Below are 14880 nucleotides of genomic sequence, written 5' to 3' on the forward strand. Positions count from 1 at the left end.
AAGAAATTAGTCTTAGCAACAGCTTGGTAAGCAGCATGAACAGGAAGGAGGATATTGGGCAGGATGCTAAAAGAGCGAATGGCTCAGGCCTAACCAGGCCCCATGATCTAGAAAAGGGAATGGCAGGACAGTGACGTCACCAAGGTGCAGTGTGCCTACACCACCCCTTCACAGTAACCCTGAGGTGGCTTCATCAGGTGCACTCAAGAGGCCTGGGACCAAGACTGGCCAAACACCTGGTGAGTACCGTGAGTCCCACAGAGGTGTGACAACTAAGGAGCAATCACAAGACCAGAGGGACAGCACTCCACATCCTGGAAGCCCTAGGGGAGGGGGAATAATCCAGACATACAGGCAAGGCTCTGTCAAAAGCTTCCAATGTAAAATCTACCAGGGAGTACAAGGACACGACGGTAGGACAGAATGGCCTGCCCTGCTTAGCAGTCTGAGAGGCTGAGCACATGGCTTTGCAGCCCGGGGCTCCAAGTCTCCTGACCTTGGTCTCCAGCTGCATCCTGAGCTCTTGGTAATTTTCTTTCATCTGCTCCATCTTTATTTCTGTCTCCAAACTCACTGGGATAGACTCACCCACAAACAGATTGTCTGCAAACAAGAGGACACCGTGTGACAGTATGCCTAGGACGCCTCCAGCATCTTCTTGACCTTCTCATCTGTCCTCTCACCACCGAGTGACAAAGCAGCTTTCCACCTGTAGCATGTGTGAGTGCGGGTCTGGCAAGATGATCATTCTGCCCTCCGCCTGCACTATATAAAGAACATGGGGCTGGTAGTAAGAGCCACTCTGCCCTCCAGTGGCACTGTGGTTGAGGACTCTATGGACAGCAGGAAGGGACAAACTATGCTTTGCAAGTTAAGACTGCTAAGAACTCAGAGGTTCAAATCTTTAAGAAAAATATTGATTTATCTATATTTTATGAGTATGTGTATTTTGCATGTGTGTCTATGCACCATGTATGTACAGTGCTCATGGAGGTCAGAAATCAATGTCAGATGTTCTGGAACTGGAGTTACAGATGTTTGTGGGCTACCATGTGTTTGTTAGGACTGAGCCCAGGTCCTCTGCAAGAGCAATAAATGCTCTTAAGGTCTAAACCACTCTCCAGCAAGGTTCAAGTCTTTACTATATCACTGGTTACTAAGAGAGGTTCCCACTAGATTCATCAGGTCCCTTAACTCTCTGAAAGATCCTCACCAGATGGTATATTTACCGCATTTAAAATCTGGCTTCAAATGATGCGGGGAACACAGAGGAAATGGGGAGACAAGAGAGAATGACAACAGTTCCGTAGGCTCCCTTCTGTGTAGAGAGCTTCATGCCCAAGTCTCCACACTTTTGAACATGTTCAGATGTATGCACCGGCTCATTTATTCAGTCTTCCTCTTGTGTTTTCTGGGTGATTCTAGGTGACAGTGTAGTCACCTAAGGCCAGTCTGGGAAATCCTGGCTCTGTGAGGGCTCTGATGGGTGCAGAGGAAAATGTGAACAGCTCCACAATGCTCTATCCCTGCACTCCTGACCAAGGCCACATGCTCTGTGCAACTCAGGTTCCTACTGACACCAGAGGAGCAACCATCATGCTCTACCTTCTGGCTAGGCTGGGCTCTGGGCTGAACTGCACAACAGGGGACTGCACCCCACACCTTCTTCCCCTCCCCCACCCACCCCATAGAGGTATGCCAAGGCCATTCTCTATTTCTTCCTGAGACTCCCTGGGGATTCTGGCAGCCATCTAGACCTCACAAAGGTAAAGTTCCTCATGGAGAGCCTAAGAGTATATCTTTTTTGTTTGTTTGTTTGTTTGTGTTTTTGTCTTTCCACCGTAAACAGCTGTAGGGTCCATGGAAGCTCAAGTGCTCTGAGGTTGGAGAACCACACTGAGGGGCTTAGGCTGCCACTATGTAACTGGGGAGGGCTGCTGAATTCCATGGGTCAAGAGTGTCACCTGCTACTGCTGAAGACAGCAGAGCTGGAGTGACTGCATTGGTGACTGCCTGGTACAACCAGTAAGAAGGCAGAGACCACCTAAGTACCCCCGTCCTCCACAAGAACTGTGGCACCTCCACAACACCGGCCTTGGCCTCTAAAAAAGACCAAGAACACTTAAACATGGGCCCTCGTCTTGACCCCACTGTTCGAGAGCAGAAGAGCCTGCAGTGTGTTTTCCACTGAACCCAGCGGCCAGGATTCCCTCAACTGGGAATGTCCTATGCCCACCATGCTATATGACCTCCCAAGTCCAGCACTGTCACAAAGTTGCCTGTGACCTCATAGGCTCCAATGTGGAAACATGCCCTCAGGCAAATTTGTCTCCTTTGGAGTCAAGGAATTATAACCTTCGTGATTTCTACAAACAACATTTTCCGTCCTGCTCTCTTCTTTTCCTCTGGGGTGCCACATGTCCAGCCTTGTGGTCATGCCCTGGAGCCCCACTCTCAACTTAGCCTCCAGACTGAGCTCCTACCTGCTGGGCCACGTCCAGGGGTCCACCTTCTATGGGTGCCTGGCGTCCCTGAGGGGCTCTGTCGACTCCTGGGCAGCCGCACCCGCAGGCCCTCTAGCTCTGCTTGCAACTCATCATTGCGGTCCTGTAGGTCCTGTGTGGGCAGAGACAGATAACCTCCTCCAGCCGCTGCAGCCACTCAGCCTTGAGAGGCCAAACCCAAGATCAGCCCCACTCTGTAGTAAGCATCCACTATAGACTAGACATCAGGCAGGCGTGGGTTCTGGACTTCCAGCATGTAATTAAATCTGCACCTAAGACTCTAACTACCTAGGTCCTGGCGGAGCTAGGGAAACCATTTCTCGACACACTTACGTCACTGGATATATAAAAGGGGTTCAAGGACAAAAGGAAAGCTGAGGCTATGAGGAAAATTCTCAACAGGTGCTGCTTATATCAAGTAGTGGTGTGCTGCACGCATGGGCACCGACATCTTGGGACATCTCTGGGGCTGTATTTGTTCCTCCCCTCAGTCGCTGTGGAATTGGCATGGGGTTCTATAGTTGTTAGGCCATTTGCTTTAGATTAAATGCTACAGAGCAGTGATGCCCTTGGCAGAGAGAAAAGGTATTATCTGGGAAACAGAGGCCTGATGGGGTACAGTCTGCTGGGCAATAGGAGACTGGACTGGGAGATGTCTCTCCCAGATCTCCAGATCTCCCTCTGGTGAGGACGAAGAGTCTGCATTTGTGACAAGAGTCTCCTCTGGACTTCAGTGAAATGTGTATGGATGAGAAGGCTCGGCCACTTGCTCATCAAAAGGACAAGAAAAGAAACTTCCGGCATAATCCTGGAAAATCCTGAGAAGTACGAGAACAGTCAGCCCTGCCTGGCTCATGTCCCCAGTTCTGAGGTTGCTCCCTAAAAGCACGCATGGCCACTGTCTTTCAAGGATATTCATCTACTCAGCGTGTAGGGTACTCTGCCTGGATGAAGCCTACGACAGATCACAGGGAAAGACACCAAGGACACACGCAAACAGTAGCAGTTCCATTTTGGAGTGTGTTTTCTGACTGATTCTACAGCCTTCTGCAATGTAGGACCAATTTTCATATCATGTAAGGTTACTTTATAACTCTCGGTATCATAACAATGCCTCTCTTGGTATTCTCAGTAGTAGCTACAGATTTTCAGCATGAGTTGACTTAAAGCAAAGCCTTACAGTCAACATAGCTGTAAAGTATCAGATGCAACTGAATTCAGCTGTCTGCTCCCCCTGTCCTTTAGAAATGTCTTCAAGATAGCTATAAATTATTGTGTTTGTCACATTTTTATTATTGTAGTAAAAACAGAGAAATTAACTGACTGAACAGTAATGCTACTGACACCCTGAGATTTTCTGTCCTTATTGAATGGGTTTGTTTTATTTTTGCTTTCAAGACCAGACCTAGGACTTAGGCATGCTATGTATGGGGGTCGACTAATGAGCTACGACTTCATGTAAAATTTTAAGTGCCCATTACCTGAGAACCCATATTACTTATCCTTGGTCACTTGGCAGTGCAGCCTCTGTAGGTGATCCTAGAATCACAAGTGTTATTCCAAGACTATGACATTTTCTATTAAATTAACATAAGCAGCAGCTACTGTTTCAGTCCCCTTGATACCTGCGATCTAAAGGAGCAAGAGGGTGGGCCTGTAGGCTCTCATGATTTGGTTGTTGCTTGTTTGTTTTTAAGCTAAGCTTACAATATTTTTTCAGACTGCCGTGTTTGTTTTGTTGTAGGTTTTGGATTGGGGGTTTTTGGAGACGAGGTCTCAGGCAGCCCGGGTTGCCTTCCAACTGGCTGTATAGTCAAGAGATAAATGACCCTGAGCTCCTAATCCTCAGGCCTCTCCTCCCAAGATCAGGGATTATAGGCATTTACTTGCTTTTAGGTTGACCTTCAGCTCCTGGGTGCAAGCATTTCTCCTGCATCGGCTGTTGCATTTGCAGAGACAGCACACTATTGCATATCTACCTTCAAGGGCAAGGGTTTCTACAGTGTCTAAAGTCAACCACATATGTGCCGCTCTTTGTAAATAGTGCCTCTGGTAAGTTTTACACCAATTAACTTTTGGTAAATTAAGCCTAACCAAGAGCTGACTAATAAGGATTTGTGGCAGATCTTTAGTAATTCAAAGGTCTTTTTCTTATTAGAAGCGGGTCATTTCAACTCTGATTTTCCTTTCTGATCTTCCTACACTGAAATTTCTTTAGGAGGATTCATTTGGAAGTACAGTCGGGGAACACTTTCTGTCTTGGGATTTGACTAGTCATGCAATGCCCATGTATGGCTGACCAAAGACTGAAATAAGAAGTTCTTGCTGGAAAAGAAGCTCTTGCAATCACTTATGGGGCATCCTGCACTTGACGACCAAGGAGAAGATGGGAAAGAGATGAGGCCTCACGTGGCCACTGGGGTCTTGAGCCAGGTGTTGGTTCTGTGTAGCAGGCCCACCCCTTCCTGCCACTGCTGTAGGGAAGGCTGTAGGAATAGGACTCAGGGGTGCTCGAGATGGGTAAGCAGACTCAGGGAAAGACACGCACCCTGCACTTAAGCTCATAATCATTCAAGATGGCTGTGAACTGCTCTTCCTGGGCCAGGAGTTCCATGCTCTGAGGCTCCAGCTGAAAGAGAGAAACATGTGCATACCAACATATCAGGTTTCCTGGAAGACAGGCCATGATGCCCTGACCACAGAAACTGCTGTGAGTAGAAAAGGCTTGCCTTGTCCTTCAGCACAAACTGGAGGTCACTCTGCAGGTGGAGAACCAGCTTCTCGGAATCCGAAAGCTTTTCTACTACGTCTATGATCTCCTTCTGCAATCGACTGTTTTCCTAGGAGACAGGTGGGTATGGGCTGGGTTCAGGACACAGAGAAAGATGCTGACAAGTCTCTACATCACTTCTTTGTATGGCAGAGGCTTGTTCCCACCATACGGCAGCTTTTTCAGGAAAAGCCCCGAGAGCGAATGTGTGGCTGCCCGCTGTTAGAACCCGATCTCTTACGACAAACCTAACACCTCTGAGGTGACTGTCTGCCCACCGTCTTCCCTTTCTCTGCTCCCACTCCCATGTTCAGAACGTTCATGGGGGAAGGAAGAAAGGGCTGGTAAGGCGTTGTGTTTAAGCTGCTTTTAAAGTGATGGGTTTAAAGTTGTATCAAAATGGCTGAGAGGTCCAGCATAGGGTGTCGGAAGAAAAGTGCTGTGCTGAGAAGGGTCAAGAGAGTGCCATCACATCAGTGGGTGATGTGAGTTATGTCCAGATACTCTTACCACATTGGGCAGGGGCTGCAGGAGCCAGGGAGGCGGGGAAAAGGCCAGGGGCCCTTAGGCATTAGGAAAGAAGAAGCTGGGAGCAGAACAGAGAGAAGGCACACAGGCAAGTGCTTCTGGAGCTTGGCTGTCCACACAGCTAAGAGGCTTCGGGGAGCCAAAAGCAGGGTAGGTACAAGGCAGGGACACTCACCCAAACCCTAAAAGTTGTGGCTATGAATCCAGGTCATGCAGGCAGTGTCTAGAGGTGTTCCTTGACCCTAGGGATGCAGCCATACTGGCTGCGGTTGCTGATTCACTCTGACTTTGAGATCATATGACTTAGAATAGAGGAGAATGGAGCAAAGCCAAGACCTCCTACTTTGAGTGAGAGCATGACATCACCCTGCTCTGCCAATATGCGCCTTCCCAGTGTACAGCAGGGACGCATCCCACCTACCTTGAGAGCCAGTGTCAGTTTCTCACGCAGACTGGTCTCCTCAGCCTGGAGGCGGCCCACATCCTGCTCCAGCACAGCTCTCTGCCTGCGGGCTTGCTCCCAGAACAGCTCCCGCTCCATCTCCACCTCGGACCGCAGGAGGCTCAGCCTTCCCCTGTACTCCTGCTCTAGGTGCCTACAACAGAGCACACAATGCACAGTCCCACCTGAAGTGTCACTCTGCCCTCTGCATGTTCTTCCTTCCTGGGCTGGAGGAGCTGACCCGAGACAAGGAGCTTGGGGTGGTGGTAGCAAACACTCAGAGCTATACTTGGAGTCCTGGGGTGAACAAGTGGGTAGAGATCTCTGTGCAGATACCCTTGATGTCCTATGTCTCTCCACCTATTGCACCCACATTGTACCACATCATACCAGGCAGCCCCTAGCCTACAGAAGCCTGTGGCAGGCCTCTGATGCTAGATGATCAAAGTCAGCCTCCCTTTATAGGAACCAGGCTGCACAAAACCCGTGGACAGTGAACTCCCGTGATCAGGAAAGTAGGCGCAGGAACTGCTCCCTCAGAGTCTTCTCAGCTTCTGCAAGTGCTGCCGACAGTGGGAAAGAGGAGCAAGCCTTAGTCTTCTCACTCTAGTGGCAGCTGCACGGCCTCAAGTCTCTCTAGACTGCAGGACACTTCAGCAGGGCCAGTGACTAAACCTGACAGAGGGTGTGCATTCATCCTGCAGCTAACACAGTCTGGACTTTTATCTCAGCTTAGAGCTTTCCAGAAACAATACCTTACAGGGAACAAGATGGGGGAAGGGAAACTGTGATTTGGGGGAAAGATGTAACAAATCTGATTTATGCTTGAAAAAAAACTTGGGGAACTTTTGTTTTTAAAAGATATTTTAAGGGTTAGAGATTTAGCTCAGTGGTAAAAGTCTTGCCTGGCCCTAGGTTCAGTCCTTGGCTCTAGAAAAAAAAGATATTTCCACAATATATTTTATCCTATTTAGCCCTTTCACCCCATTTCAAAACCTTAGAAATGCATGAGATGAATAAAAGATTGCATGCTTACAATTGAATCTCTACAGCCAACAGAAAAGTGTGTGTGTGTGTGTGTGTGTGTGTGTGTGTGTGTGTGTGTATGTATGTGTGTGCATGGACATAAATATGTGCACCCACGTGGGCACGTGTAAGCCAGAAGTCAACACCAAGTGTTTTCTCCAGTTATCTCTCATTATTACTAGTAGTATTAGTATTGTTAAGGTACACCTGCAGACACCTGCATCCCACTCCCACATTCAGTCATGTATATAATAAACACATAGAGACACACCACCGAATCTTCCTAGGATAGGACCAAGCCCTACACATGTTAACTAGACATGTAACAGTTCTACGACTCAAAGTAGGATATGAATTCATTTTGCTTTCAGTGTTGAAACACTATGTTTAAATAGGAGGCTCCTCTGTGAACATCACTAATGCAAGGCTGGGAAGTGGCTGGTGTATGACTGAGAGCATGCGCCTTACAAGTAGGACTGTGCTGCACACCTCTAGCATGAAGAGATCCTGGGAAGCATTAAGGCACCAGTGCCACACACAGGGAGCAGCTAGAGGCAGCCCTGTGGCCACTCTGGACCCAGCACTTGGGAGTAAAGTGAAAGTGTCATTGCTGTGTCAACCCTTAGGAGACATCAAGGAGAGAAAATGGCAATCTAGTGACCACACTGCTCACCTGTCTTGGTCATCTGCCATCTGTTTTCTAAATAAGCACTCTAGCTTTGAACCATACCCAAAGCCTTTTCTACTCTCCTTTCAATAACAGCTTCACTGTGAAAACAGAGGGACTGCATGAGCAGTTCTGAGAAGGCAGGAAAACAAGGAGAGGGTCTTAGAGTGTAGGAATGAGAGTCAGCCTGGGCCAGAGCACTGGGGAGGAGTTCAGAAGCTGGGAAACCAACAGTCACCAACTGCTCATGAGGGCAGAAACATACCAAGTTATTCCTTAAGGAAACGCCCTTCTGTGACAAGCCAAAGTGGTCCATGCCAAGGGGAAGTGACCTGGACCACCAAATCAAGTGCCCTGATTCCACCACTTTGTGGGTCTCCCATACGTGGTTTCAGCTTTATACACACCCTTGTATAATGAGGCCCCAGCTCAGACTGACTGGAAACACTTAAAGTAGACACCACCGTCCTGTGAAGGTATCAGTGAAGTAAGTAAGCATGCAGCCAGGCTCACCCATATACTCACAGCCGAACGTCCACAGCCACTTACGGCTTATTCTCAAACACAGCTGCAATCAAGGCTCAACCCTCATGCTTACAATGTCAACGTACACACAACCCTCCTGACACACAGGCGCCTGCAGCATCTACCCTTCCCCAGACCTTAGAGAGGGGCACTGTGGACACAAACACAAGCCCTGTCCTACCACTGACGGACAGTGTGGGGTAGCACTGGATGCAGGAAGGGAGGCAGAGATTCCCTTCTATCCAGCGGATCTGTAGTAACTAAGTGCACAGGCCATTGAGAAGTAGGGGTTCCTCACAGTTCACCGAGGGCCACAGCTGACTCTAAGAGGCCTAGTAACAAACTTGGCCTGATAAAGTGAGCAGGGTTTGCACCCCCTGGTGCTTCTCCAACCTAAGGCTCTTTTTTCTTTTTCCTTTTTTTAAATTGGATATTTTTTTATTTACATTTCAAATGTTAATTCCCTTTTCCAGTTTCCGGACATTAAGTCTCCTATCCCATCCCCCTTCCCTTCTCCTATAAGGGGTCCACCCACCCCTTCCTGCCTCCCGACCCTGACATTCCCCTACACTGGGGGATCCAGCCTTGGCAGGACCAGGGCTTCTTTCCATTGGTGCCCAACAAGGCCATCCTCTGCTACATATAGAGATGGAGCCCAGGGTCGGTCCATGTGTAGTCTTTGGGTAATGGTTTAGTCCCTGGGAGCTCTGGTTGGTTGGCATTAAAGTTCTTATGGGGTTTGCAAACCCCTTCAGCTCTTTCAGTCCTTTCTCTAATTCCTCCAATGGAGGCATTCGCCTCTATTTGATGTGCTCTGGCTGTGCCTCTCGGGAGATAGCTATATCTGGCTAAGGTTCTTACACTCCCTAAATAAGTAAGCTATCTTTGAAATCATGTAAGACTGGCCAGGCACAGTGTTCCGTGCTACTATTTATAACCACAGCTACTCAGGAAACTGAGGCAGGAAGATTCCAAGTGGGCAGTCAGCTTGGGGAGCTCAGTAAGACTGTTTTAAAATGAAATAAAAAGGGGTAGGGACACCAAACCCAGACACTATTGTGAATGCCAAGAAGTGCATGCTGACAGGAGCCTGATGTAGCTGTCTACTGAGAGGCTCTGCCAGAGCCTGACAAATACAGAGGAAGATGCTCACAGCCAACCACTGGACTGAGAACAGGGTGCCCAATAGAGGAGTTAGAGAAAGGACTGAAATAGCTGAACAGGTTTGCAACACCATAAGAAGAACATAATATTAACCAACCAGAGCTCCCAGGGACGAAACCACCATCCTCAGAGAACACAGGAATGGACCTATGGCTCTATCTGCATATGACCTTGTCTGGCATCAATGGGAAGTGAGGTCCTTGGTCCTGTCAAGGCTCGATGTCCCAATATAGGGGAATGTCAGGGTGAGGAGGTGGGAGTTGGTGGGTGGGTGAGCACCCTCATAGAAGCAGGGGAGGGGGAGTGGGAAAGCAGGTTTCTGGAGGGGAAACCAGGAAATGAGATAACATGTAAAATGTAAATAAAAAAAGGAATTAAAGAGCACCATCATGTACTGCTAAGAAAAAAAAAAAAGGGCTAGGGACATAGCTCTGTAGTCCAGCACTTGCTTAGTATGCATGAGACCTGGGAAGAAGGGAGAGAAGACTGATGTAAGACCTGGAGAGAGGGGGCTGGGGATTTAGCTCAGTGGTAGAGCGCTTGCCTAGGAAGCCCAAGGCCCTGGGTTGGGTCCCAAGCCTTAAAAAAAAAAAAAAAAAAAAAAAAAAGACCTGGAGAGAGAAGACTTAGGCTTCAACTCCATTCATCCATGAGTACTTGTGAGCAAGTTATGAGCACGTCTGACTCTCCATTTCTCTGGCTGAAAATGGGATGGATGCTGGGGGTGAGGCAGCACTGACACGGACAGGAAGACAGCAGCTTGAGACCTCATTATCTCCTTCCTTAAGCTCTGGCTTTGGGATGCCCAGGAACAGTGCAGAGCACCCTCGGCAAAGAGAGAAGTGGGTTTCTTGTCTAAACCCAACATTTAGCAGAACACAATCAAACTGATAGGAGGTAGGCGCTGGCTGCTGAGCTCCAGACGTAGGAGGATTACTCAGCAGAACCTGTGGTACCTGAGGCCAGCTGCCCTCAGCTACAGAAGGTGTGGTCTAGCCTGCTGTGGCTCCAATCCTACATACCCTGTTCATTCCCTGTCCCTGTGGTCATGATGGCCTAATAGTCCCCTTGCCAGGTCGGTGGACTCGGGCACCAAAGCTACAAAAGTAAATAAAGGAGGATGAAGATCTCTGTGAAATCCCCCGAACTCCCATCGAGCCTGTGTGGAAGGCTTCTTCACTATCTTGAGTAACACTTGGGGGAGATTCCCAAGCTGTCAGGACGCACAGACTCCTCAGCAACCCATTCCTAACTGCCTTCCGTTTCTCCTCTCACGTAGTGCAGTCTACATTGAGGCAAGCGCTGCCACTCAGTGCTAAGCATAGAGATGCAGAACTGGCCCCACCACGCCCTGAGGGGAGGAGCTGAATGAAGGGTTCAGGCATAGCAGAACTGGGATCTGGTCTTCTGCAGGCCTCTCTTGGATGAGTGCCCAACCCAAGATGGAGAAGAGGGGGAACAATCAGCACACTCTCTCTGGTTTACCTAGGAACACAGATCTGGGCTGTGAAGGCATCGGGGAGATGACCACCTAGCTAAGGACAACCAGGAGGCCAAGGACTCCCACAGTAGAGCCGGAGATGCTCCTCTGATGCCTTAGCTCTAATCTTCGTGCCAGGGGTTTCTTCCGACGCCTGGTTAATAAGCCCAAGAGGTAACTTTGTGGTTTTCATTTTGGCCCACCGAGCCACCTTCTCTCACTGACCCTTATGGATCAGCCCTGGGGCCGTTCCTTCCAAAGCACTCACCATCTTGCAATGTAGACAACTCCAGTTAAGACGTAACCCAGTAAATTCATGGCCAGAATTTACTGTCCCCACAGCCACAGGCACACGGGAGACACCAGGGGTCACTGTGCCCACATCACAAAAAGCAGGACACTGCTTGTTAGATACAAACTTCCTTTCAAAATAGTTGTCCCCAAAGTCATCTCGACTTCCACTGGCTCCAGTAAAACAGCAAGATCCCCTCAGTAGCAGCAGCCCTGGCCCCTGGCTGGTCTCCAGGAATGGGAGAGCCAGTGCTGTAGCGGCCCAGGACCTACTTGATTTTCTTTTCCGTGAGTTGTTCCAGGGCTGAGTGGCAGTCATCCATTTCTCTCACAAAGTCCAGGTTCCTCTTCTCAGCTTTCTCCAGGTCCTGCCTCGCCTTGTCCCGCTCCTGCACCAGCTGCTCCACTTGCCCTCTGCCATGGGAAGGACAGATGGGACACTGCTGTCAGCCTGACAGACTTGCCCAGGCTTCCCTGCCCAACCACCACCTCCTGGAGTACTCTACAATTGTGACCATTTTACCAGTGCACATAGTAAGAAAGGCCACATGATGGCCTCAACACCAAGATAAACCGGATCCCAGACCTTCAGGAAGGTTTATTCAAAAGGACTTTTTCCTCTGTTGCTAGCCTTAGCCCAGAGATCCCTTGGCTACTCTTGAAGCAGGGCCCTCTCAAGCCACAGGGTTTCTGCTTCCACAACAGTGAGCTCTGGAATCAGCAGGATGAGGGTCAAGTTCAAATCTTAAAACAATAAAAGTGGATCACGAGGTCCTGGACATACGGCTTTCTAAGCATGGCCCCACATTTAAGGATGTGCTGGTTATCTTCAATTCTGGGGACACACAATCCAAGCAGCAACAGTGAACAGCTATGGGCCCTTGACCTCCTCTGTTCTCCTGTTTCCTGCGGAAGAGCAGGGAACATGCAGACTGGGAGTCACCAGGGGAGTCTGAGGTGAGGCACAGGAGGTATGAAGTTCCTGAGAGGTGGACCCTGCCAGCAGAACGTTATCCCATTCCCTTGTGGGCTCTTACTGGTGGAAGCTCAGTTCCTGGCGGTAGCAGGCTAGGGCTGCCTGCTGGATGACACCGTCAACTGTTAGGAGTTCATTGTCAAGGGCCCAGGTCAGCTCCAAGAGGTTCACCTTCTCATCCACATTGAAGTCCAGGCTCTGGAATCAGGAAGTGAGAGACTTCTTCAAATGTACTCTTATCTTGTGACAGTGCAGGGGCTCATACCCACAGTGGCTACTACAGCAAGCATCTGCCCTTTTCCTGTCCGCAAGTGCCTCTGGTTGTTGGTGTGCTCTTTCTCAACCCCAGTAACTCAATTGGGCTGTCAACATTGGGGTTCCTCATCACAATGTAGTCCTCAAGACCCCATTACAACCGTGGGTACAACCCAACATGGACAGTGTTCTTCTACCTAATCAAAGTAAAAGCTGTAGCAAGGAGCATGTCCCTCCTCAACACACCACGTGGACTGAAGAGAGCTGGGGAGTAGGGCCCTTCCCCTCTGAAACCAACAATTTTAAGTACTAACATAGTCTTTGGACCACCCATATGAAGAGAGTTTCCCTACGGCCTAAATCATCACAAAACAAGAGGAAAAACAAAGTCCTGAGATGCCACTTAACACTTGACATCCAACTCCTCAGGGCCAGTCAGGCCCCTGATGGGCTCCTTTTTATGTGAATGAAAAGGTCTTATATAGAGCCCACAGACAGGACAAGAGTGCTGGGAGCCACACAGATGCACCCTTCCTTGCAAGGGTTCCCAGATGGATCAAGGTCAGAAAAGTTAGAGAAATATGTCATGGTAACAGCTTCTTGTCATAACTACCCCAGAGAGCTGTGGATTGGGTCAGTGGGTCAGTGGGTAAAGTGTTTGCTCGTAAGTGTAGGGACCGAAGTTTGAATGTTCAAGTAAAGCTTGGTGCTGTAGCTCACATCTGCAATGGCAGCACTCCAATGGTGAAATGACAGGAAGGCAGGAGGAGCTCTCAAAGTTCACAAGCCAGCTGGCATATGCACTTATGGACAGGAACGCTTGTCTCAAATAGAAGAATAAAAGGCAAGGACTGATACCTGAAGTTGTCCTCTGAGCTCCACATGTGCACCATGGCACGCACGCATGTACACACACACACACACACACACACACACACACACACACACACACACACACACAAATAAAAACCAAAAACAAAATAAAGCTACGTGATGGCTCGTACCTCTCTCTGATCCTAGAACTCATAGGGTAGGAACAAGAGTATTTAAAATGATAAAGTATATAGCTTCAGGAATTAACTATAAAGAGCAACCTAAGTATAATAACTTATTATAAACTGCATAAACTAATAGTGACACAGTATGATACCAATACTAAGAAAATTAGGCTAGAATGTGTAACACATTTATCTATGTTTGGAAAAATTCCAACAGAGGCTCACGTGTATGTGGGTGCACATTCACGAAAGGAAGCCCGTGGTGTTCCTCTTCAGATGCAATTCTCCTAGGTTTGTGTTTGTTTGTTTGCTTTTGTTGCTTTAAGACAAGCTCTTTTGTTAGCACCTAGGGTTTTCAAGTAGGTTAAGGCCATGGAGCCAAAGCCTGAGGATTCTCTGTCTCTGCCTTATCAGGGCTGGGATTACACACACTCTGCTCCTCGTGCATCTGCATTGAATATTTTGCCAACAGAGCCAGCTCTCCAGACCTCCTTATGATTTTTTTTTTTAAATAGGATTTCTTTGTGTAGCCCTGGCTCTCCTGGAACTCTCTCTGTAGACCAGGCTGGCCTGGAATTCACAGAGGTCTGCCTGTCTCTGCCTCCCAAGTGCTGGAATTAAAGGCATGTGCTACCACCACCTACCCAATTGAAGTTTTTGTTTGTCTGTTTGTTTGTTTGTTTTTCAAGGCAGGGCTTCTCTGTATAGATATGACTGTGCTGGAACTCACTCTGCAGAACAGGCTGGCTTCAAACTCAAAGATCCATCTGCCTTTGCCTCCTAGGTGCTGGGAATTAAAGGCGTACGCCACCACTGCCCAGCTCCCTAGTTGTGATTTAAAAATATATATATTTAAAATTTTAATTATGTGTGTGTATGTGTCTGTGGGGGTATGCTCCCAAGTGCACATGACAACAGAGACCAGAGACATGAGGTCCCTGGGTTCTGGAATTACATAAAGCAGTTATTAACCACCTTGTGTGGGGAGTGGGGACTGAGGCTGGGTCCTCTGCAAGAGCAGTAGGCAGACTTAATTGCTGAATTGTCTTCCAGCCGCACCACCAAACAATGGAAGCAAACTTTGGAAAGAAAACTAAAGCTAGTTTATACCAGTTCCTGGAAGTAGGTAGTTTCTCATCTCCACTGGCCCCAATGAGCCTGACCTGGCTGTCCCAGGGTAGATCTCTGTCTAAACCACAAATGCAACTCAACAAAACCGAGGGAGCAAGGACAAGCCCACCTGTGAGGAACCCC

At 48.6% G+C, this 14880-nt stretch overlaps 1 protein-coding gene across 1 annotated transcript in view; it reads right to left on the reverse strand.

The window, feature by feature from the left end:
- Ninl (ninein like) overlaps positions 1-14880 on the reverse strand; it is a 66061-nt gene that overhangs the window by 15176 nt on the left and 36005 nt on the right. Inside the window, exons 9-15 of the mRNA XM_032904403.1 lie at positions 12435-12571; positions 11671-11811; positions 6224-6398; positions 5234-5344; positions 5053-5133; positions 2484-2616; positions 497-603 (exon numbers count right to left, since the gene is read on the reverse strand). Of these exons, the coding sequence (XP_032760294.1) occupies positions 497-603; positions 2484-2616; positions 5053-5133; positions 5234-5344; positions 6224-6398; positions 11671-11811; positions 12435-12571 (885 nt within the window). The remainder of the gene's footprint in view (positions 1-496; positions 604-2483; positions 2617-5052; positions 5134-5233; positions 5345-6223; positions 6399-11670; positions 11812-12434; positions 12572-14880) is intronic.

The sequence above is a fragment of the Rattus rattus genome, chromosome 5 (assembly GCF_011064425.1).
Source record: "Rattus rattus isolate New Zealand chromosome 5, Rrattus_CSIRO_v1, whole genome shotgun sequence".
Lineage (NCBI taxonomy): Eukaryota > Metazoa > Chordata > Mammalia > Rodentia > Muridae > Rattus > Rattus rattus.